The sequence below is a fragment of the Aulonocara stuartgranti genome (assembly GCF_965226115.1).
Source record: "Aulonocara stuartgranti genome assembly, chromosome: 16".
Classification (NCBI taxonomy): Eukaryota; Metazoa; Chordata; class Actinopteri; order Cichliformes; family Cichlidae; genus Aulonocara; species Aulonocara stuartgranti.
This window is the reverse complement of record NC_138952.1, coordinates 3497905-3522934: the sequence shown is the minus strand read 5'-3', so window position 1 is coordinate 3522934 and position 25030 is coordinate 3497905. Positions and strand designations below refer to the sequence as shown.

General features: G+C 46.7%; 1 protein-coding gene across 1 annotated transcript; it reads right to left on the bottom strand.

Moving 5' to 3' along the window:
• Positions 1-16501: 16501 nt before the first annotated feature.
• Positions 16502-19315, bottom strand: LOC309690434 (olfactory receptor 2K2-like; the record flags this gene model as incomplete). Its single annotated transcript, XM_082507466.1, has 2 exons — positions 16502-16559; positions 18417-19315. The coding sequence occupies 2 exons, from the start codon at positions 19313-19315 to the stop codon at positions 16502-16504; spliced, it is 957 nt and encodes a 318-aa protein (XP_082363592.1).
• Positions 19316-25030: the final 5715 nt, after the last annotated feature.

The following is a 25030-nucleotide window of genomic DNA, read 5'->3' as shown; positions in this document are numbered from 1 at the left end:
GTCACTCCAAGTCACCGCCCTCAGTGGCCAGCGGCTTCCTAACATCACTCATATCACTGAGCCCGTTTTACTGACTCTCTCTGGCAATCGTTCCCAGACAATACAGCTGTATGTGTTTCAAGCTCCACTCACGCCACTAGTTCTGGGTTACCCGTGGTTGCATCAAGATAACCCTGTCTTCGATTGGAAAAAGGAGAGCATTGTGGGGTGGGGAGGAGGATTGTCACATGTCCTGTCTTAAAGCTGCCACCCCCTCTTCAGAACCGCTAACCAATTCTTCTCTCTCCAAGCTGCCGGACCTCTCCTCCGTGCCACCCGTCTACCATGATCTCAAACAAGTGTTTTGCAAGGATAGAGCACGCTCGCTTCCTCCGCATCGGCCGTATGACTGCGGCATTGATCTTCTTCCAGGCGCACCTCTCCCTACCAGCCGCCTATACAGTCTGTCTCAGCCCGAACGTGAAAGTATAGAAAAATACATCAACGAATCACTCACCGCAGGTCTCATTCGCCCCTCGTCATCTCCTGTGGCCGCCGGATTCTTCTTTGTTGCCAAGAAAGACAAGAGCTTACGACCTTGTATTGATTATCGGGGCCTTAACAACATCTCAGTGATGAATAAATATCCGCTCACTCTTTTAAATTCTGCCTTCGAGCTCCTTCAGGGGGCCACCATCTTCACTAAGCTGGACCTGTGCAACGCGTACCATTTGGTAAGAATAAGGGAGGGGGATGAATGGAAAGCAGCCTTCAACAATCACCTTGGTCATTTTGAATATCTTGTCATGCCGTTTGGTCTCACCAATGCCCCAGCTGTTTTTCAGGCCCTGGTAAACGACGTACTGCGGGACTTCATTAACCACTTCGTCTTCGTTTATCTGGATGACATCCTCATTTTCTCCCATTCTGTCTCTGAACACGAATGCCATGTCAGGCAGGTCCTCCAACACCTCCTGGAAAACCGTCTCTTCGTGAAGTGGGAAAAATGTGAGTTTTATGCTTCCACAGTCTCTTTCCTGGGCTATGTCATTGAACAAGGTAACCTGAGAGCGGACCCCGCCAAAGTTCAAGCTGTGTTAAACTGGCCCACTCCATCCCATCGCAAGCAGCTTCAGAGTTTCTTGGGTTTCGCTAACTTTTATCGCGGTTTCATCCGCAACTATAGCCAGCTCGCTCTACCCCTGATTCGTCTCACCTCACCCAAGGTCCCCTTCTGCTGCGATGAACCGGCTCGCCAGGCTTTCTCTTGCCTGAAGGAGCGCTTTGCCTCTGCACCCATCCTCATCCAACCCGATCTCAGTCAACCCTTCGTCGTGGAGGTGGATGCCTCGGACGCAGGAGTGGGGGCAGTGCTCTCCCAGCAACAAGGTGGTAAGCTTCATCCTTGTGCTTACTTCTGATACTTATGATGTGGGGAACTGAGAGCTATTGGCCATCAAGCTGGCCCTAGAAGAGTGGCGTCACTGGTTAGAGGGAGCTGCCCAACCGTTCGTGGTTTGGACGGACCACAAAAACTTGGAATACATCCGGTCCGCGAAACGACTCAACACCAGGCAAGCTAGGTGGGCTCTGTTTCTCACCAGATTCCAATTCACAATCACCTACAGACCCGGCTCTCGTAATGTCAAACCCGATTCCCTCTCATGCCAATTTGCCACCTCCGAAGACGCTGCCCAGGATCCCCATTCTTCCTTCCACGTGTGTTGTCGGGGCAAAAACCTGGGAGATTGAGTCAGCTATTCGAGAGGCCCAACGAACAGAACCGGACCCTGTACGGGTATGGGTCCCCCGGGCCTACTCTTTGTTCTATCTACTGTCAGATCATGAGTTTTGCATTGGGCTCACACGGCCAAGTGCACCTGCCACCCTGGGGTCCACCGCACCATTACCTTCCTCCAACGCTTCGCCTGGTGGCCGTCTTTAGCTAAGGACGTCTGCGAATACATTGCTGCCCCTCCTACATGCGCTCAAAACAAGAGCGTCAATCAGCCATCTTCCGGCCTTCTCCAACCCCTACCGACCCCTGGCCGCCCGTGGTCACACATTGCAATGGACTTCATCACGGGCCTCCCTTCCTCATCAGGTAACTCAGTCATCCTTACTATCATTGATCGTTTTTCGAAAGCTGCTCACTTTGTCCCCCTCCCCAAGCTCCCCAGTGCTTTAGAAATAGCTCGACTCCTGACTAACCATGTCTTTCGCCTTCACGGAATCCCCACGGACATCGTCTCTGATAGGGGGCTGCAGTTCACATCACAGGTCTGGAAAGAATTCTGCAACGCCCTCGGAGCGCAGGTCAGTCTCTCCTCTGGTTTCCACCCTCAGACTAATGGCCAGAAAGAACGGGCCAATCAGGAACTCGAGGCGGCCCTCCGGTGCTTGGCATCCACCAATCAGACAACTTGGAGTGAGCAACTCCCATGGGTTGAGTATGCCCACAATAGTGTAACAAGTATTACAATTAAATAATATGAGATATGCATTAAAATATTGTCTCGACAACTTTGGACTAGTATCAGAAAGTTCTAGGTAAGACTATGGAGCCTTGAAAGGATCAGCAGAGAAGGAACCACACAATGATAGATAAGATGTGATTTGAATAGAAACTGTATTGAAAGTTGTAAAGTTTACAAATCCTGCCTGTCTAAAGCTGGCTTCCTACAGTGCACAAACGCACATTAAAGGGCTCAAAAATAAAATCAAAACCAAACATCCTCTTTAAGGAAATTCTCCAAAGAGTTTCAATTAAAGAGCTTCCTCTAAATTAGAATTCCCTCTGTGTGTGTGTGTGTGTGTGTGTGTGTGTGTGTTTCTGTCCAACTGGTTCTAACACTACCCGGGTAGATTTTTAAAGTGTTAGTCTTATCTGTGTCAAGGAATGTAGTTATAGTCCTGAGGTTCGCTGAAGATGGATCCCACGGCTGGCCACACCGTACTCTGGTCCGTCTACAGTCACTCTCTTGGGATTGGCTCGCCACTGAACCCACAGGGTTCAGATCTCGAATGATCCAGTCCTGGTCAAAAACCAATCTATGCACACAGTTCAGAGTGCATACATTACTATTTTATCTATGCTTCTTCCATCACTCATCTTTCAGTCAAGTATTGTTCAAGTATAATAAATCATTAAGTTCATCAGTAACTTATTACTATTCCTCGGATTTATTATTGTCAGGGAAACCGAAGGCAGGAGAAGCAGGCGGCTGCCGGTCGGAGCATGAGGTGAACTGATTTTCAGGTAAGAAGTTATGAACTGCACTCTATTTGGGTCAGATATAAACCGAGTTTAGGTGTAGTTTATTTTCGTTGTACTGACTTTTTACGATTACTTACAATAACTTGTACTGCGTGCTAGCTAACACGACGGAGTTTCTATACAGCTGTGTGCGCGCTAAGTTACTGATGTTGAACTTTAAGACAGCCTCCCCTGTCATTCTCTCGCCTGTTGAAACTTCAGTCATGAAACTGATCAATGATCGACTTTTCTCTCTTGTTTGTTTATCGCGCTAAACAACAGCAGCACGTTTAAGCTTGATCGGCTGTTGTTAGAATTCATTTGATTTTAATTTCTAGTATCAGCTGATGTTTGCTGGAGACACAGCTTTAAAAACGGCTGGTCCAAACCCGGAGATGTCCTTACTGAATCATCAGAGCTGAACTGGTTATGGAGAAACAGGTTTACCTTTTAGGTGACATGAATGAGTTGAAGGGAAGTTATGAACTGTTTCTGAGAGATGAATAACACCAATATCCTTTTCTGTGTAGCTGACAGCTGGTAACTGTGCAGGGGCGGATCTAGCAAAGCTTTTGCCAGGGGGCCAGGTAGGGCATTAACAGGGAAAGGGGGGCACAAAGAAATACTTTTCTTTCTTACGCTCATATAAAATATTTAGCTTTTATGAAATAGTTATCTGAATCTTACAACCAAAGTTTGTATAATAATACACAAGATTGGCTGTAGACCATTGTTAATCATTCAGAACACTGTAAAAATAACAAAAAACAAAAAGTGAATGCAACAGTGCACAAATATTTATTTTACGTGTTTGATGTGTGTGGCGGGGCGTGGTCTGCAGTGCCGCTGCAGGGGAGGTGGACCCACATCAGCGGCATCTGCAATCAGGCGTAAAGTCTGTGCTCTCTCAGCTGTTCTTTTTTTGTATGTGTCGGGCTGTGAGATGAAAAGCTACAGCCGACTGTGTGGGTACAGCAACTATGTGTGAAAAGTAGTCCATAACGTAATGCTTCAAAGCATGTTCATGCAAACATTGTCGGGTCTGCTCATGAACCTCTGTGCACAGCGTCTGCAAATCGGGGCTGTATGAAGTCACCTCATCTTTACACAAAACTGTAAGCTGTCATCTGTGAGGCGCGAGCGGTGTTTGGTTTTACCATAGTTCATGGTGGAAAATTATGGAGTAAGGAAAATGGCTGCTCTGCTGAGTTTTGCTCTCTGTAGCCGTTTGAATGGCAAACTACACTGATTAGCGGTGGCATAGGCACACTAGTTTTAGTTATACAATGTCTCAACCATCATGAAATGTATACAGCCTATTTAAAATCTAAAACTTAAAATTGTCCGTAGCCTACTGTTGTTACCACTGTCCTGTTTGAAATGGATACTAACTAGCTAACTGACTGAATGCCCATTAACCTTATAACTCCTGTTGTGTGTTTGTGTACAGAGAGACAGCCAGGTTCATAATGGATATAAGGAAGTTTTTTCAAAAAAAGGAGCCACATTCAGGTAAAAATGTAAAATCAAATGATCCGTCAATCAAGAATAATGTTGGATCAGTGTTTCAATGTTTATATCTTTTATTAGATGTTCATGTGGTTTGGTTATTTGCCTTTTGGTTGAAAGTACACATACAATCTGGAAGTTCTGTTCTCCCTATAATAAAGCTGCTATACAGAATCTGCTAAACAAACTGGGTTGAAACATTTTTTTTTCTTTTTTATTTTTTTTTGCCTGTCCCGTTTGGCTCTTTTGCCATCAGAATTGTTGTCTAAAGGCAAAGAAAGATGCCCAACGGATTTACTTTACCAAATTGACCATCCCAGCCTTGCCGTAATGGTCCATTTGATTCACCTTTTATTGTTCATTTTATTTTCACTTACTGAATACGGGACAGACTTGACTGGGGGAAAGAAGGGGAGAAAGAAAGAGGGAAAGAGAAACAGCTGAGAAGAGGGACGGGGGAGAAGGGCAAAAGACAAAAACCAACAGAATGAGCAGAAAAAAAAAGAAGAAAAAAAAATGCATATATCGATCACCTGGGTCACCTGCTGAGAAAGAAAAAAGAAAACAAGCAGAAGAGAACAAGAGTAATAGAATAAACAACATCACAATGATATATGGGAATATGACAGTAAATACTAAATATTAAACATTATTGTGCAGCACATAAGATCAACAGAACACAGTGTGCTTTGAGGTAGGAGCCAAAAAGGGTGTAGTTTGTGGGTGTGATCACCCGTGTGTACACCTGTGAGCATGGACGTGCTTGTTTTTTTTTTTGTTTTTTTAAAAGGTTCCTTCATGTAATGATCTGCTAGAGGGTGTGGGGGGGCCACAGCCCCGTCCTCCAGGGCATGAAGCAGGTATGGAGGAGATCAAAACTCCAGACATCCAGAGGCCCCCAGAACACAAGAGACCAAGGAAGACCAACAGAGGGGCAGCCGCGCCACTGTCCCAGAAAGAGCTGAGGAGAGTCCCAGATGAGGGCTCACTCAGCAGCCGCGGAGCAGAAGCCAGGGGGAGTTGCAGTGACGCGCCCGTGAGCTCCGCCGGCAGCCAGCCGTGCCTGAGTGACCGAGCCCCAGGCCGAGGGGCCGGGGGCACCCCACCTCCGAAGTGGCCCGAGCGAGCCCCAGGCTCCAGGCCCCGATAAGCGGCCGCCAAGGAGTGAGCCGGTGTGTACCTGGACGCCCATCCCCGGACACAAAGAACCACCAACGCACCGATGTCTGAGGGAGTCCGCCACTGGCAGGGAAGTGGTGGTAGGGGGAGATAGGCCTCCAAACCTTGGAGGGCCTAAGATGTCCCCAGAGAGGTGGCGCCTGACACCCAACCTGACATATAGACACAGAAATACAGGCACACACATATACAAACATCCATTCCCACCCTCATGCTCTCATATGCACTTACTCCACACTCAACCAACGTGGAGACAGACATAAAGAGACGCTGTACACACGATCACACTCCCCAAGCGTACTCTACACACCGGGTCTAGGTACCCTTGCCCCTGGAGGGGGAAACTGCACCCAGACCCAGGTGGTGTTACCCTTTTCCCTGCGGTGGGGGGAGGCAGACCGCCCCGACTCCGCAGCAGCAGGAAGGCCCCACACTCCAGACCGCAGTCGGACGGCCAACTCCTCCTCCTAGCCCCCCCGCTCCAGCAGGTCGCAGAGAACGGGGGTGAGAGAAGACTCCAAACCTCCCTCCACCCGCTCATTGTAGTGTTGATGCACGTGTGTTCTAAGGTGCATTTAAAACCCAGGAGGGCATGGAGCTACCTGCCAGAGAGCAGCAGGTAAGCGCATGGTCCCTCCTGCTAGCCCTCAATGTCTACATGTATTTAACATTGAGAGGTGGGCAACGACGCCAGGGGTGGGGTGTACACCCTGATGGTACTTTGGATTCCGTGTATCGTGCCCACCCCCAAGATCCTATATGTATGTGTAATGAGAGTGTGAGTAATGTGAATGTCTAAGTTGTGGGATAAAATTGAGGCAGAGGCAGCCAGAAGGGGACGGGGGGGGGGGGGGGGGGGGGGTGGCCTCCTCTGCACCCTGGTGACATACCCCTACTCCAAGGTCCTGCATGTGTGGGTGGTTGTGGTGGAGCGGGAAGAGGGAGGCAGCTGGAGATGGGGAGGGAAGGAAGGGAGGGGCAAGTGACCCCTCCCTGGGGCCAGCTCCCCCGCTGACCCGCCAGGGAAAGGGGGCCCAGGCCCATCCAGACCGGGGCCCAGCGCAGCAGCGCCTCCCAGCCCCACAGAGCCCGGGACAGTCCACCCAACCCCACCACAGAGAAAACTGCACCCACCCCACCATCCACTCTTCTTCCAGACTACATAAGACAATAAACACCCAGGCTGAGATCTTCTTCCACCTCTCCTGTATCTCCCCCTCCTGCAGAGAGAGCCCCTGAGGAGAGGAAAGCTCCTGCAAGATGTGACAATCTCCCCCACCAGTTGAAGAGCCCCCCAGGTGGCTCGATGCACCGGCGGCAACACACCAACCAGGACCCAAGCCCCCGAGGCCCGGCCCGGGCCCCAGCCCAGAGACGGAGCACCCCCAGAACCTCACGCCCATCCCGGACCCACCCAGGGGCAGCCAGGCTACCAGGTCAGTAACCCACGTCCGTCAGCACAGACCCTCCCCTAGCCCCGCTGCACGCAGCCGCGAGGAAACAGTCACCTGAGAGCCAACAGAGCCCCTAACCGGACGTGACCGCTACCCCCCCCGGGTTGAGCCCCCCAAGGAAGATGCCTCCGGGGAACCCCCCGACGCCCTAAGCCTGTCCCTACCCCCACACCAATCACAACAGTGAAGGCGGGACCAAACTATGACCCCCCACCCCCACTAGGTGATGGAGCTGATCAAAGGAGCCCAGAGCAATTGATCTGATGTGGTGGCAGAAGCTGTATCAAGACTAATGTAATCTAATAGATAATTTCTATATTGGTTAGAATTAAGATTATTTTTATTTTTCCAGTTCATGAGGACTGTTTTCTTGGCTATTGGGTTGAAACATTTTTGACCCTCTTTAACAACATTCCAACATACTAATGTACACTTTTTATTGATCCCCGTGGGGAAATTCTTCTCTGCATTTAACCCATTCACTCAGTGAAGCAGTGGGCAGCCACCAGTGCAGCGCCCGGGGAGCAGCGTGTGGGGATGGTGCCTTGCTTGGGGGTACCTCAGGGTAGTCGTTCAGGGGATTCGACCCCCTGACCTTCCGATCATGGGGCAACTGCTTTACCTACTGAGCCATCCCTGCCCCTTTGTAACATTGTAATTGATTGGGGAGATTAAAATTAATGATATATTTTTATGTGGTTCAGCCACAACTCTACTGAAACCTCAGCCAGTAATAGGTAGGCCAACTTTTGGACCATCCAGTTGTCTGTATGACTGCCAGAGTATGTACATCACATTTGCACACTATCAGAAACTGCCAAACAGAGCCCTGGGGGAGTGAGGAGCTGTAAAGAGAAGCAGATGCTCTGTTTCTATACTAAAAATGTTTTAAGCTAGCTTGTTTCAAAGATTCTGTACAGCAGCTTTAAATGTTTTCCAAAAGCACACATACACTTAACTTATCAGTGTTTCTCAAACTTTTTACAGTGTGTACCACCTGATAAAAATGTCAAGCTCTTCTAAGTACCACTATGAAAGCATGAAACTCATAAATCTTACAACACAAAATTAGTATTATTAAATTAGTAAAATTAGTATCTGCAATAAAGATTTTTTCATACATTGTATAAATTCTACCACAGGCAAAGTTGCCTCCATTTTTCAGAATCAGAATCAGAATACTTTATTGATCCCTGGGGGAAATTATTTTTTGTTACAGTGCTCCATTTTAAACCAACATTAAGACAAGACAGACAATACACTAACTAAGAATAGTACAATATATACATATATATATACATACATACATACATAAGTCACTCATAAATAAATAGTTGGAAAAGAAACATGTGTAGCTGTAGCAGCAAACAGTGTGTTAAGTGGATGCGTTGTACAGGGAGATGGCCACAGGCAGGAATGATTTCCTGTGTCGTTCAGTGGTGCTTTTCGGTAATCTCAGTCTCTCACTGAACGTGCTCCTGTGACTGACCAGCATGTCATTGAGTGGGTGGGAGGTGTTATCCAACATTGTCTTTATCTTGGACAGCATCCGCCTCTCCGACACCACCTTGAGGGAGTCCAGCTCCATCCCCACAACATTGCTGGCCTTACGGATTAGTTTATTAAGTCTGTTGGCATCTGCAACCCTCAGCCTGCTCCCCCAGCATGCAACAGCATAGAGGATCGCACTGGCCACAACAGACTCATAGAAAATCCTCCGCATTTTCTGGCAGATGTTGAAGGACCTCAGTCGCCTCAAAAAATAGAGACGACTCTGGCCCTTCCTGTAAAGTGCTGTGGTGTTTTTAGCCCAGTCCAGTTTATTGTCAATGTGTACTCCAAGGTATTTATAGTCCTCCACAATGTCAACACCGACCCCCTGAATTGAAACAGGAGTCAAGTGTTTCCCGGTCTTCCTGAAGTCCACGATCAGTTCCTTGGTCTTTGCCACGTTGAGCTGCAGATGATTCTGCTCACACCACGTGACAAAGGAGTCGACCACAGCCCGGTACTCTGTCTCATCATCCCTGCTGATGCATCCAACCACCGCAGAGTCATCAGAAAACTTCTGAAGATGGCATGTCTCTGTGCAGTGGCTGAAGTCTGTGGTGTAGAGGGTGAAGAGGAAGCGGGAGAGGACAGTCCCCTGTGGTGCCCCTGTGTTGCTGATCACCTTGTCAGACACACACTGTGGGAGACGTACATATTGTGGTCTTCCTGTCAGGTAATCAACAATCCAGGACACCAGAGAAGCATCCACCTGCATCGCTGCTAACTTATCACCCAGGAGGGTCGGCCTGATGGTGTTGAAAGCACTGGAAAAGTCAAAAAACATGACCCTCACAGTGCTCGCCGGCTGGTCCAGATGGGTGTAGACACGATTGAGCAGATGATGGCGTCCTCTGTTCCGAGACGAGGCTGATAAGCGAACTGAAGGGGATCCAGGTGTGGTCTTACTATGGGTCGCAGCTGGTCCAGGATGAGCCTTTCCAGGGTCTTCATGATGTGGGAGGTCAATGCCACGGGCCTGTAATCCTGGAGGCCACTGGGACGTGGCGTCTTTGGTACAGGGACGAGGCATGATGTCTTCCACATCACCGGGACCCTCTGCAGACTCAGACTCAGCATAAACAGTTTATGAAAGACTCCACACAGCTGGGGGGCACAGGTCTTGAGGACAAGGGGACTCACTCCGTCTGGTCCAGCAGACTTGCCTGAGTGAAGTCTCCTCATTTGCATCTCAACCTGGTATTGAGTGAAGGTGATGGGTGGGGGAGGGGTGTCAGGAATCTCACAGGAGGCAACAGCGCCATGTGAAGAGAGAGGCTGGCACAGTGGTGTGGCTCTGGATTCCAGGCTGACTACAGGTGAGGTTGTGGGGGTAGGAGCAGACACTGTGGTGTCGAATCTATTGAACAACAGATTCAACTCATTGGCTCTATTCTCACCTCCCTCAGTTCCCCTGCTGTTGGTTGGCCTGAATCCAGTGATGGTCTTCATGCCCCTCCACACCTCTCTCATGCTGTTCTGCTGGAGTTTCCACTCCAGCTTCCTCCTGTAATTGTCCTTAGCCTCTCTGATCTTGTCCTTTAGTAACACCTGGATCTTCCTCACCTCCTCTTTGTTGCCCCCTCTGAAAGCCCTCTTATTGTTGTTGAGGAGGGCTTTGATGTCCTTAGTCACCCACGGCTTGTTATTTGGGTAACAATGAACAGTCTGAGCTGGAACAATGGAGTCGGTGCAGAAAGTTATGTAGTCTGTGATACACTCAGTAAGCCCATTGATGTCCTCGGCGTGAGGCTCACAGAGTGTTTCCCAGTCGGTCACCTCGAAACAGCCCTGTAGTTCCGCTATTGCCTCCTCTGACCACCTCCTGACAGTCCTGGTGGTCACAGGTTCCCTCCTCACAATTGGCACATAGCGGGGGGTGAGGTGAATCAGGTTATGATCTGACCTACCAAGTGGGGGGAGGGAGGAGGAGCTGTATGCATCCTTGACGTTAGCATACAGTAAGTCTAAAGTTTTCTCTCCCCTGGTGGGACAGTCCACATATTGTTTGAATGTTGGTAGTGTATTGTCCAGTGATACATGGTTGAAGTCACCCGAGATCACAATAAAGGCACTCGGGTGCTGAGTCTGTAGCCGAGCTATGGCAGAGTGGATAGTGTCACATGCAGCTGTGGGGTTAGCAGAGGGGGGTACATAAACAGCCACCAAGATGACGTGAGAGAATTCCCTGGGTAAATAATACGGCCTGATTCCAACAGCACACAGTTCAGTGTCCGGGCAACAAATCCTTTCTTTGATTGTTATGTTGGCAGGGTTACACCACCGGTTGTTAACTAAAACAGCAAGCCCACCTCCTTTCCGCTTACCGCTAGCGATGCTGTCCCTGTCCGCCCGAACAGTGTGGAAGCCTTCCACGGAAGCATTCTCATCGGGAATGTCCTGGTGCAGCCATGATTCGGTGAAACACATCAGGCTACACTCTCGGTATTCCCTCTGACTCCGTACCAGTGCTGAGAGCTCGTCGATTTTAATTGCCAACGATCGCACATTACCCATCACGATAGACGGCAGACACGGTTTAAACCTCCTCCTCGCTTCGAGCCTCCGCTGTCTCACCGTCACCTTTTTTCTTCTCTTCTGTCCTTGACCTCTGCATCCCCGATGTGTTTTCCTCCAAATTTCAGCTGGTACTTCTGCGGGCCTGGCCAGCGAACCGGCCGGCATCAGGGCGATCAGCTGATCTCTGGAGTAAACAGTCCGTGCGTGTAGGAGATGTGCCGCGGTCCCGTTCCTTGATAAAAGTAACAGTTCCACGGCCACCAGAAGAACAAAAACTCTCTCAATCCACATGATTGAGTAAGAGATAGAAAACGGAGGAAAATACAAGTCAGGAAAAAAAAGAATACGTAAGAAAAAAGAGCTAAACTAAGAGAAAAGCAGGAGCGACTGTAACAGGCTGCACGCTGGTTGGCGCATGCGCACTAAATGGTTATAGTTTTTATTAATATTTTGTGATCATTTATTTGTAATATTTCTGTTTTGGGAGTGTTTTTTATGTATCTGTATTATATTATACATACACATTAAAATGGTAAATGGCCTGTATTTATATAGCGCTTTACTAGTCCCTAAGGACCCCAAAGCGCTTTACATATCCAGTCATCCACCCATTCACACACCGGTGATGGCAGCTACATTGTAGCCACAGCCACCCTGGGGCGCACTGACAGAGGCGAGGCTGCCGGACACTGGCGCAACCGGGCCCTCTGACCACCACCAGTAGGCAACGGGTGAAGTGTCTTGCCCAAGGACACAACGACCGAGACTGTCCGAGCCGGGGCTTGAACCGGCAACCTTCCGATAACAAGACGAACTCCCAACTCTTGAGCCACGATCGCCCCAAAGTGGATCTCTGTCCAAAAAATGCACTCAGTTTACTTTTTACTCACTATGAGCATCATTCATTATTCTCCCCCAGTAGTTAAGGTTAGGATATGTATTTTTTCTATTCCAATCCATTCTTCTTTTGCAGCATTTAAATAAGCTTGATCAGATTTCATGGTTTTGTTACAGACTTTTCAAAAAAGTGTTTTGCTTTTCTTTCACAAATGTGGGGATTAAATTGTGTTAAAATGTACAAAACAGTCATGTCCTGTTTTGTGACGAGGACCCAGACACAGAGAGACTTGATGAATTTAAGAATCTTATATTAACCCTTTGAAGCCGGTCGGTGCGGGCACGCTCTTTTTTGCGTAACTATTTTTAAATCCCGGTAGCACTGCAACCGCATAAGCTAGCGCAATAATTTGTTTTGCATATGAAACCGGAGGAGTTGTACTTACATCTTATGCCATCAGCTTGTCCTAAGTCATGGTTTCCTTCCACATAAAGCTTTGCAAAAATCGCATAAAAAGCGCTTGCAGGAACAAAAACATAATATTCCAGAAACACGCTTTGCCGATCTGATCAGCTGTTCGTAACACTTCCCACATTGAAACAGACGTCAGCGCGAACGATCGCATGTCCACCATTTCCTGCCCGAAACCGGAAGTGACGTCATTTTTGCGGAAAATGTAGTTTTTTACTTGTAGGCCTTAAGAGCCTATACTGGTGTTTTTATAAGTCATGTTTGACTTTATGCTTTTCTGAATAGTTGCTGGGATGCTTAGAACTCGAATTGCACTGCTGGAAATAGTTTATTTAGATGCACATGCTGTTTTCTTTGCAAATTTGCATCATAGGATTGTTTTTCGTTTTTCCTGCAGTATATAAAAATTGGTGTATCTCAAAAATAAAACTATGAAGACACTCAAAATAAATTTCCTATTGTTGTAAACTATTTTTTGCAACTTTTTTGTATTCAAAGTTTTGAGGGATAAGCCTCTTAAATTTCTCCAAGTAGAAATATATGTAAAAAAACCAGAAACGATTTTCAATTTTTTTGTAGTTTATTGCACTTTTTTGCAATTAATGTAGTTACTATGGACTTAATGCATACATATTATTAAAATATGGGCTATAACAGTTGTACTGATGTATAGCAACTTGAAATGCTCCCAAAAATGGCACTACAGCATGTAAAAATATAAAGTAATCTCTGGCGGCCTTGGTTCTATGGTAGGTCTTAAAGGGTTAATAAAGACATTTGCAGACTTGCACAGAGATGGTAAAATTATGATGACTGATAACGGAGACGAAGACAACAGACGATGAGGAAAGGCAGGAACAGGGGTTTAAATGCACCAAAGTGACAGTCAGAGAGAACTCGGGACAACATTTACGGATGCAGGGACTGACAGAGACAGGTTTATCTTGCCTGGCTGGGCAGCTCTCTGGGTGCTCAGCACCCCCAAATCTCTGATCCTAGAATCGCCCCTGAGTTACATCACACAAGGTTGTAGCGCAACAGAAAATATACCTTATATTTACCCTTTTAAGAATAAATAAACTTGTAAGATTCACTCTCCCATATTTATCCCTTTAACAGCTCGCTTTTAACTGTTCTTCTTTTTAAGATATTTCAACTTGAATTATATCTCAGAAAAATATATCAACTTCTTAAAACATTAATACTTCAACAGAGTAATGAGATCCCTCACATTTTATAATCACATTTTATGAACTTTTTGCATATTTATCAAATGAATTAACTTCTAAGTCAACAAAACTGAAAGGGTGCATTTAAGCACTGCATGACGATATTACTGCTTCTCCAACGTTTTGGAAAGCTAACAAACTCAGATGAATCACAGTAATGTTAGACCACAGAAATACACAGAAATGGCTAAGCAGTAGCTTAATCCTAGCGGTTAGCTGGGCACATTTTAATATATTCTTTAGCACTTAAAATTAAACATCTGCATATCAGTGATGTTACAGTACTTTAAACATAAATATCACAACTCCGACTGGATTTGTTTTTTAAAGCAGAAAATATATTAACAGCAGTCAACTACATGTCTTTATGGTGCTAACATTCATGTAGCATCCCTTACCGGAGCTCGTAGTGAGATGGCTCGCCCGGCTGACGCAGCTCCCCACGGCCGAATTTCACAGATTTCAGATCCTAATAAATAGCCATCTATTAACTACTAGTATGTGAAGATAAATTGTGAATTTAACTTTTATTTTAGCTTTTCTTACTGGGATCTTTCAGCTAATTTGGAGGTTGCCTGTGAGTAACGGCTTGCACAACAGGAAATGTTGACTGACAGAAAGTCATCTCAACGCATACTCGCCTCCTAGTGGTGGGGAGGGAAAATTACACCTCCAACCTTATTCAGCAGCACAACCCACAAATCTGATGTGGGTTACAATAGTCTTACCTCCTCAGCCACCGGGGTGTCCCCCTTCGAAGCATCTCTGGGTTACCAACCACCTCTCTTTCCGGCCGTCGAAGGTGAGCACTTTGTCCCCTCTTTCCAGCAGCATCTACGGAGGTGTCGACGTGCCTGGAGAGCCACCCGGGCCGCCCTTCTTCGCGCAGCTGATCGCAATAAGCGCCTTGCGGACCGTCACCAGACCCCTGCACCTGCCTACACCCCGGGACAAAAGGTTTGGCTGTGGACCCGATTTGTTCCGCTCCGAGCTGAGTTAAAGAAACTGTCTCCCACCTTCATTGGTCTGTTTGTTATAGACTCTCTGGTTAACCCGGTTTCTGTCCGTCCCCAAAATATACAGATCCATAACGTGTTTCATGTATCTCAAGTGAAACCCTGCCTGTCCAGTCCTTTGTTACACCAAGTTTAAGTATCTCGGGATCTTGTTCATGAGTGACGGGAGTGGGAGATCGACAGACGGATTGGTGCTGCGGCTGCAGTGATATGGATGCAATACCAGTCTGTTGTGGTGAAGAGAGAGCTGAGTGTAAAAGCGAAGCTCTTAATTTACTGGTCGATCTACGTCCCTCCCCTCCCCTATGGTCACGAGCTGTGGGTAGTGACCGAGATTACGGATACAAGCGGCAGAAATGGGCTTCCTCTGAAGCCCATTTCTGCTTCAGAGGAAGCAGAAATGTTGATGACTTGTTGATGATTTAGGTCCCCGATACATCAACAGTGATGGTTGGAGAGGGTCCACACCTTCCAGTTTCCCAGGAAGCACAAACTGGACTCCAACCTGCTGCTGATCTTCTACTGCTCGTCCATTGACAGCCTGCTGACATACTGCATCAAAGTAAGGTACGGCAGCTGACCAGATGGGAACAGAGTGAAGCTTCACAGTGTAATCAAGGCAGCACAGAAGATTATTGGCTGCCCTCTCCCCTCCTTGTCAGACATTTATTTAACCCGCTGGCCTGGGAATGCCTTGGTGTTCCCCCAGACAAGTTGGAGGAGGTGGCTGAGGAGAGGGAGGTCTGGGCTTCTCTGCTAGGGCTGCGGCCCCTGTGACCCAGCCCCGGATAAGCAGATGGATGGATGGATGCTCTTTGTGGATTACAGCTCAGCTTTCTATACAATCATCCCGGATATCCTCTTCACCAAACTGGTCACTCTTGGCCTTTGACTTTCTCACCAACCGGCCCCAGACTGTAAGACTTGACCCCTATCTCTCCTCCACTCACATGCTGAGCACTGGCTCCCTACAAGGCTGTGTGCTGAGCCCCCTCCTGTATTGTCTCTAAACCTAAGACTGCAGTTCGACCCACAACAACAACATCATGATCAAGTTTGCTGAAGACACCACATTAGTCAGACTTATCTCAAAGGGAGACGAGGCAGCCTACAGAGAGGAAGTCCTGAAGTTGACATCATAGTGTTCAGAGAAAAAACTAGCACTGACCACTATGGAAACCAAAGAGATCATTGTCGACTTCAGGTGGCACAGCACTGACTTAGGTCCCCTATACATCAACAGTGATGGTTGGAGAGGGTCGACACCTTCCAGTTTCCCAGGAAGCACAAACTGGACTCCAACCTGCTGCTGATCTTCTACTGCTCGTCCATTGACAGCCTGCTGACATACTGCATCAAAGTAAGGTACGGCAGCTGACCAGATGGGAACAGAGTGAAGCTTCACAGTGTAATCAAGGCAGCACAGAAGATTATTGGCTGCCCTCTCCCCTCCTTGTCAGACATTTATTTCACCCGCTGCCTCAACAGAGCAACAAACATCATCAAGGGCAGCTCCCACCCAGGCTTTGACCTGTTCGACCTGCTTCCCTCAGGGAAGCGCTACAGGTGCATCAGCACAAACACTGACAGACTTAGGAACAGTTCCTTTGCAAAAACCATGAGCACCCTGAACTCACACATGAACCGACGACACAGTTTCACCCCCCAATTCAAGCCTCTCCTCTATACACTGAATATATAACCACTACCACCACTGTGCAATATTTAATTTATGTCAAAATACCTCACTGTAAATATAGACTATTTATTTTTTCCAATATTTGTATATTTGATATTGAACTGCTCATATGTATACAGTGCCACAGAACTGTGCACCTCACCCCCCTTTCTTCTTTCCCCACATGTCTGCACTGGGTAGGAGATGCTCTCAATCTCTTTGTACATGTGTATAGTGACAATAAAAGCCATTCTAGTCAATCTGTCATGAACCTGGGTCCTTTTGACCCAGCGTTTTGTGTTTTCTATTTTTGTCATTTTGGTTCTGTTCTTCCTCGGTTAGTGTTCTTTTCTTTCTGCCCGTGTATCTCTGTGTCCAGTCTGCGTTTCTGAGTCTGTGTCATTACGTGTATGTGTTTCCTGTTTTACTTTGAAGGTCTCTGTCTTATGTCAGTGTGTTCTGTTTATGTTTCCCTTACCTCGTCAGCTGTTATGTCCCCCAGGTATGTTTCCCTCCTGTTTCCCATCCCCTGATTACTGGTATGTGTATTTATAGTGTGTGTTCACCCGTCCTCATTGCTGGTTCGTCTGTGTTGTTTCCCTCGGTCTCTCTGTGTTTCTCTGTGTCTCTCCCTGTGTATTTCCCCTGACCTCCCTGCATCTTCATTTCTGGTTTGTTTTGTTAGTTTTGCCCACTTTAAGTTTTCCAGTTTCATGTCCACCCGCACCGTTTGCTGTTTGTATTTTCTCTTGTCATTAAACTCAGGTGCACCCGAGCTGCCGCTTCCTGGTCCTAAATAATTCCCACACGGCTTGCTCCGGCAGACCGTGACAGTGTCAGTTTAGAAGGTCAAGCACAGCAGGGAGAGACCACGCCTATTGGGGAGGCCTTTGCTGGTAGTTTGTGTGTGGGATGTGGTGCTTCTTGGCCTCACCTGCTGCTGGGAAATGAGCTACCAGATCTTTTCTTTTTGCAATTGTAAACATTTATTTCTTACTGTTTAACAGATTTCTCACATTATCGTGTAGAAAAACTGATTTGCACTGTAAATGTTCAGCTTCAACTTTCAATCCTTCAAACAATGGAAAAGCCATTTAATTGTACAAGTGTTAAGTAAAAACAGACTTTCATGTTTGATTAAGCAGAAATTCTAAAACTGGTCCAGTTGCTAAAACCTCTGACTGTTTCAATAAGTGTTAAAGAAAAAGAGGATAAAACTGAGAAAACTACTAAAACTGCTTCACATCCATGTGGTTGTGGATCAGATTTATAAGACAGCATAATATCAAAATAGATTGACACTCTGATAGTGCTGCCACATCTAAAACAGTTTGTCTTTTAATCCTTTTCACATGTGCAGTCTCCATGGTGCCTGTTATTTCCTTGAACAGTAATGAGAAGAAAGAGAGTGAAATTTACAGCCTTCCTACATATCAGTGGGTTTTTTTTGGTAATTAGGCAGGTGACCATCAAAAATACATTTAGTGCAAAGACATCTACAAAATGTAAATCATCTGGGAAATGCAGATAAATAATAAAACGTCATATCCGCTCACATCAATAGACATGTTTTCAGACAACTCCAAATAAAACACAAATTTCAGTAAAAATTAAACATTTTTTGGACTTATTTTAAAAAATGGATGTCAAACAATGGGTGTGACACTTAGCTGTGTGTGAAACTATTTTCTGATCGAATAAAACAAAAATTAGTTCTTTTTAAAATAACAACACTATACAATTTTTTTCGAATTTTGGTCAGTTTGAAACCGTAAATTAGAGGATTCATAATAGGAGGAATGACAAGAAACTCTAATGCTATAAAGTTTTGAAGGGTCCGAGGCAACTCTTTCGAACCCAGTCGCATACTTATAACATCAGTAAGTATTGCCACAACAAAAGTAAATAATGAGACGAGATGTGGGACACATGTTTGCATGAACTTTGCTCTGTTTTCTATAGACTTTACACATGTTTGAATGATATACATATAGGACCAAACTATAAAAACACCATGAAGCAAATAAATAATTATTGTAATATTTGCAAATATGCCATTAACTATAGTTTGTGCTGGAAAACAAGCGAGTTGAACAATACTCCAGTTCACACAGAAGAGTCTGGAAAGATACGGGCTGCATAACTTCAGTCTGGATGTTAGAAAGGTATTCACAGCCACAATGCAGAAAGTTGTGAACCACAAAAAACATGCAAACCTTATGACTCTTTGCTTTGACATGATAGAGTGGTACTTCAGTGGCTGACATATGGCCACATATCTGTCATATGCCATGAGTGCAAGAATCGACAGTTCACCGCAGACAAAAGAATAAATCACCTGAGTCTGAATAAGGCAACCGTAATATGAGATGAGATGAACATCAGAGAGGAGATCCCAGAGAAATTTGGGAAAGAAACCTGCTGTTCCATAAAGTGCATTGATGCAAAAGACACAGAGCAGAATATACATTGATTCATGGAGGTTGCTGTCCAAGATGATGATCACAATGAGAGAAACATTGACGAGGCAAATGATGCAGTAACACAACAAACTGAGGAAAAAAAGAACAAACCTGTGACTGATTGTTTCATTGAAACCTGAAAGAAAAAACATTGTTATTACAGAAACATTATTCATTGTGATTGAGAGACCTAAGTTAAGCCTAGTCTCTCACTGTATCTGTTCTCCTCTCTCCTCTATCAGGTACAGATAACAGCAACACGTGAGCTGGGATTTCAAACCAGCCAATCATTGATCTGGAATGAAAGCTCACAGCTTTGGAAAATCACAGGGGATTTAATATGTATCATGTACTAAACACATAATAAAACAAACCTGCAGGTTCTTGAAAAAGAAATATTCAAACGTTTTACACCTTTATTTAAAAAATGCTTTCTTCATAATACTGTTAGGAATTTTTTACATTTATGCCAATTAAACATAATTGTCCAGGGCTTGTTGTGGTTTTCTTCTGTTTTTCGTTTGTAGTCTTTCGTAGTCCAGTCAGATCATTGTTGCTTCAGTGATAATGATCAGGCTCTCTGACGTTTGCTGAAGTCACTAGAAAGACAGTAAGAAGTTCTTGTGAATGTTGCTTTGTCTTTGCCTCTTAGTAACTCTGTGGAAAAAAGAATTGTTTGCACCTGTTACCTTCTACTTACCTGTTACTCTGCCGCCTGCTCACTCTCTACCTTTCCTATTCCACAATGGAAAGATTCCATCCCAGGTACCTCTCCAATTTTCTGCAGAGTGTTGTAACCTTATCGTTGCACCACGACCACCCCCTTTTCCTCCAGCCCAGAAAAGAGTAAATCAAAAGTTTTTTTGCATAAAACCATGGTCTCAGAGATCAGGTTGTAAATTCTGAGTTGCTGCAGGAACCACAACCTCTGCTGGGCCTTCCTCTGGATAGAGTCTATATGTGGGGACCACTTCAGATCGCGTGGAAAGGTGGGTCCTAGGAATCTGAAGTGATCCACGGTAAGTACTCTATTTTTAAGTATAGTTAGGGCGAGTCTGAAGGTTCACTGTCACCTTCACAGTCGGGTCCTGGTGGTTCCGACTCCAACAGTGGAACAGCTGGCCTGTACGTGGACTCGTCTTCATTGTGGATCAGACCAGTGATTACCAGTTTGAAAATCATGCGAACAGATCCATAGAAGATGCCATCAATGTAGCTCTCCACTCTGTGCTGAGCCACCTGGAACAGCGGCAAAGCTACGTCCGAATGCTCTTTGTGGGTGTTCTCAGAATCTCATCTCTAGTTTGTGGTTCTGTTGGCTTCATCGGGTGATGGCCTTCTGCTTGCTTTGGAACGGTTCACAGCTGAGTTTGAAGCAGTGGGAATGAGAATCAGCACCTCCAAATCTGAGGCCATGGTCCTCAGCCGGAAAAGGGTGGAGGGCCCACTTCAGGTCAGGGACGAGTTCCTGCCCCAAGTGTCACGGCCTGGGGGATCGGCGAGACGCTGATCGGCCTTTTCTGTCCTGGCGTGAGCTTTGCCAACACCGGAAACCTTTGCGGGTGAGTTTCACAAGTGTGCCGGTTTTCTGACCCAAATAACAATGCAGTTTAGACAGTTGCGGAGGACATATGAAACTGACGAGGCTAAGATTGCCTTTTTTGTCCAGCTCTTACGCGGACCGGCTTTAAACTGGGCTCAAGCTGTTTTGAGAACTGACGTCAGCATCTCGTACCAGGATTTTCTTGCTAAATTTAAATGTGTGATTGAGAGAGGTACTGGCGCTGATGCAGCATCTCACCGTTTACTAAATCTTAAGCAGGGAAGACGAAGTATGGCGGAATACTCCATTTTGTTCTGGACGTTGGCCGAAGAGACTGGGTGGGGGCAGCCAGCATTGATAAGTACTTTGTTGAACAACGTGTGTGATGAGTTAAAGGGCAAACTAGTGATAAGAGAGTTATCTAAAACTTTGTCTGATGTGATAACGTTGTGTGTAAAGGTGGACGGGCATTTACATGCGCGACGCAGAACTGAGGACTATGTTTCCCAGAGGGCTCTGGGACACGGCGAAGCAACATCGGGCGGAAGCGCCACGAGTGGCGGAAGAGATTCAGAGTCGCAGGACATGGAGGAGGGTGAGCAACCTATGCAGCTGGGTCGCTCTCGCCTTTCCCCTGAGGAAAGGCACCGTCGGTGGAGGGCCGGTGAGTGTTTCTATTGCGGCCGTAAGGGTCATGTTGCCAATGTTTGCACGTCTCTGCCAAAAGGCTGCAGTAGAGATGAGAATACGGGTGGGCGTGGTCTCTAGTTCACAGTCTCCTCCACGGCTCATGCTAGCAGCTAAATTAACGGTGCAGCTTCAGGTCCACCCTCTTAAGGCTCTAATCGATTCAGGATCGGAACAGAACTTTATTGACACTTCGCTGGCCAGACGATTCAATCTGAACTCCGAGCCTCTGCCACAGTCACTCCAAGTCACCGCCCTCAGTGGCCAGCGGCTTCCTAACATCACTCATATCACTGAGCCCGTTTTACTGACTCTCTCTGGCAATCATTCCCAGACTATACAGCTGTATGTGTTTCAAGCTCCGCTCATGCCACTAGTTCTGGGTTACCCGTGGTTGCATCAACATAACCCTGTTATCGATTGGAAAAAGGTGGGGTGGGGGGGAGGATTGTTACATGTCCTGTCTGAAAGCTGCCACCCCCTCTTCCGAACCACTAACCAATTCTTCTCTCTCCAAGCCGCCGGACCTCTCCTCCGTGCCACCCGTCTACCATGATCTCAAACAAGTGTTTTGCAAGGATAGAGCACGCTCGCTTCCTCCGCATCGGCCGTATGACTGCGGCATTGATCTTCTTCCAGGCGCACCTCTCCCTACCAGCCGCCTATACAGTCTGTCTCAGCCCGAACGTGAAAGTATAGAAAAATACATCAACGAATCACTCACCGCAGGTCTCATTCGCCCCTCGTCATCTCCTGTGGCCGCCGGCTTCTTCTTCGTTGCCAAGAAAGTCAAGAGCTTACGACCTTGTATTGATTATCAGGGCCTTAACAACATCTCAGTGAAGAATAAATATCCACTCACTCTTTTACATTCTGCCTTCGAGCTCCTTCAGGGGGCCACCATCTTCACTAAGCTGGACCTGCGCAACGCGTACCATCTGGTAAGAATAAGGGAGGGGGATGAATGGAAAACAGCCATCAACAATCACCTTGGTCATTTTGAATATCTTGTCATGCCGTTTGGTCTCACCAATGCCCCAGCTGTTTTTCAGGCCCTGGTAAACGACGTACTGCAGGACTTCATTAACCACTTCGTCTTCGTTTATCTGGATGACATCCTCATTTTCTCTCATTCTGTCTCTGAACACAAACACCATGTCAGGCAGGTCCTCCACCGCCTCCCGGAAAACCGTCTCTTCGTGAAGTGGGAAAAATGTGAGTTTTATGCTTCCACAGTCTCTTTCCTGGGCTATGTCATTGAACAAGGTAACCTGAAAGCGGACCCCGCCAAAGTTCAGGCTGTGTTAAACTGGACCACTCCACCCCATCGCAAGCAGCTTCAGAGTTTCTTGGGTTTCGCTAACTTTTATCGCCGTTTCCGCAACTATAGCCAGCTCGCTCTACCCCTGACTCGTCTCACCTCACCTCACCCAAGGTCCCCTTCCACTGGGATGAACCGGCTCGCCAGGCTTTCTCTTGCCTGAAGGAGCGCTTTGCCTCTGCACCCATCCTCATCCAACCCGATCTCAGTCAACCCTTCGTCGTGGAGGTGGACGCAGGAGTGGGGGCAGTGCTCTCCCAGCAACAAGGTGGTAAGCTTCATCCTTGTGCTTACTTCTGATACTTATGATGTGGGGAACTGAGAGCTATTGGCCATCAAGCTGGCCCTAGAAGAGTGGCGTCACTGGTTAGAGGGAGCTGCCCAACCGTTCGTGGTTTGGACGGACCACAAAAACTTGGAATACATCCGGTCCGCGAAACGACTCAACGCCAGGCAAGCTAGGTGGCCTCTGTTTCTCACCAGATTCCAATTCACAATCACCTACAGATCCGGCTCTCGTAATGTCAAACCCGATTCCCTCTCATGCCAATTTGCCACCTCCGACGGAGCTGCCGAGGACGCCCCCTTTCTTCCTTCCACGTGTGTTGTCGGGGCAAAAACCTGGGAGATTGAGTCAGCTATTCGAGAGGCCCAACGAACGGAACCGGACCTTGGTACGCGTCCTCCGGGCCTACTCTTTGTTCCCTCTACTGTCAGATCACGAGTTTTGCATTGGGCTCACACGGCCAAGTTCACCTGCCACCCTGGCGTCCACCGCACCATTACCTTCCTCCAACGCTTCGCCTGGTCGCCGTCCTTAGCTAAGGACGTCCGCGAATACATTGCTGCCTGTCCTACATGCGCTCAAAACAAGAGCGTCAATCAGCCATCTTCCGGCCTTCTCCAACCCCTACCGACCCCTGGCCGCCCGTGGTCACACATTGCAATGGACTTCATCACGGGCCTCCCTTCCTCATCAGGTAACTCAGTCATCCTTACTATCATTGATCGTTTTTCGAAAGCTGCTCACTTTGTCCCCCTCCCCAAGCTCCCCAGTGCTTTAGAAATAGCTCGACTCCTGACTAACCATGTCTTTCGCCTTCACGGAATCCCCACGGACATCGATAGGGGGCTGCAGTTCACATCACGGGTCTGGAAAGAATTCTGCAATGCCCTCGAAGCGCAGGTCAGTCTCTCCTCTGGTTTCCACCCTCAGACTAACGGCCAGACGGAACGGGCCAATCAGGAACGGGCCAATCAGGAACTTGAGGCGGCCCTCCGGTGCTTGGCATCCACCAATCAGACAACTTGGAGTGAGCAACTCCCATGGGTTGAGTATGCCCACAATAGTGTAACAGGTATTACAATTAAATAATATGAGATACGCATAAAATTATTGTCTTGACAACTTTGGACTAGTATCAGGAAGTTCTAGGTAAGACTATGGAGCCTTGAAAGGATCAGCAGAGAAGGAACCACACAATGATAGATAAGATGTGATTTGAATAGAAACTGTATTGAAAGTTGTAAAGTTTACAAACCCTGCCTGTCTAAAGCCGGCTTCCTACAGTGCACAAACGCACATTAAAGGGCTCAAAAATAAAATCATAACCAAACATCCTCTTTAAGGAAATTCTCCAAAGAGTTTCAATTAAAAAGCTTCCGCTCCTGTTGCTCAGTCCACTTCTCTTTGGAAAGAGAAATTAGAGTTCCTTGTGTGTGTGTGTGTGTGTGTGTGTGTGTGTGTTTCTGTCCACTGGTTCTAACACTACCCGGGTAGATTTTTAAAGTGTTAGTCTTATCTGTGTCAAGGAATGTAGTTATAGTCCTGAGGTTCGCTGAAGATGGATCCCACGGCTGGCCACACCGTACTCTGGTCCGTCTACAGTCACTCTCTTGGGATTGGCTCGCCACTGAACCCACAGGGTTCAGATCTCGAATGATCCAGTCCTGGTCAAAAACCAATCTATGCACAAAGTTCAGAGTGCATACATTACTATTTTATCTATGCTTCTTCCATCACTCATCTTTCAGTCAAGTATTGCTCAAGTATAACAAATTATTTTAGTTATACAATGTCTCAACCATCATGAAATAACTTGAGTTACATCAGGGGCAATTTTAGCCCAACTTTGGGGGTGCTTCAGCAAATGAATCAAAGCACCCCCAAAGATTTCTTTCTTTTTTTTGACAATATTTCTTACTTTTTTTTGACAATATTTGCTTTTTGTGTGACACACTACTAAAAATATAAAAAGCATACAGTACTGTACTTGTTTGAGACGTAACATTGTAACAACAAAAGTATAGATAACCCCTCCTCCCAAAATGGTTTGTTCC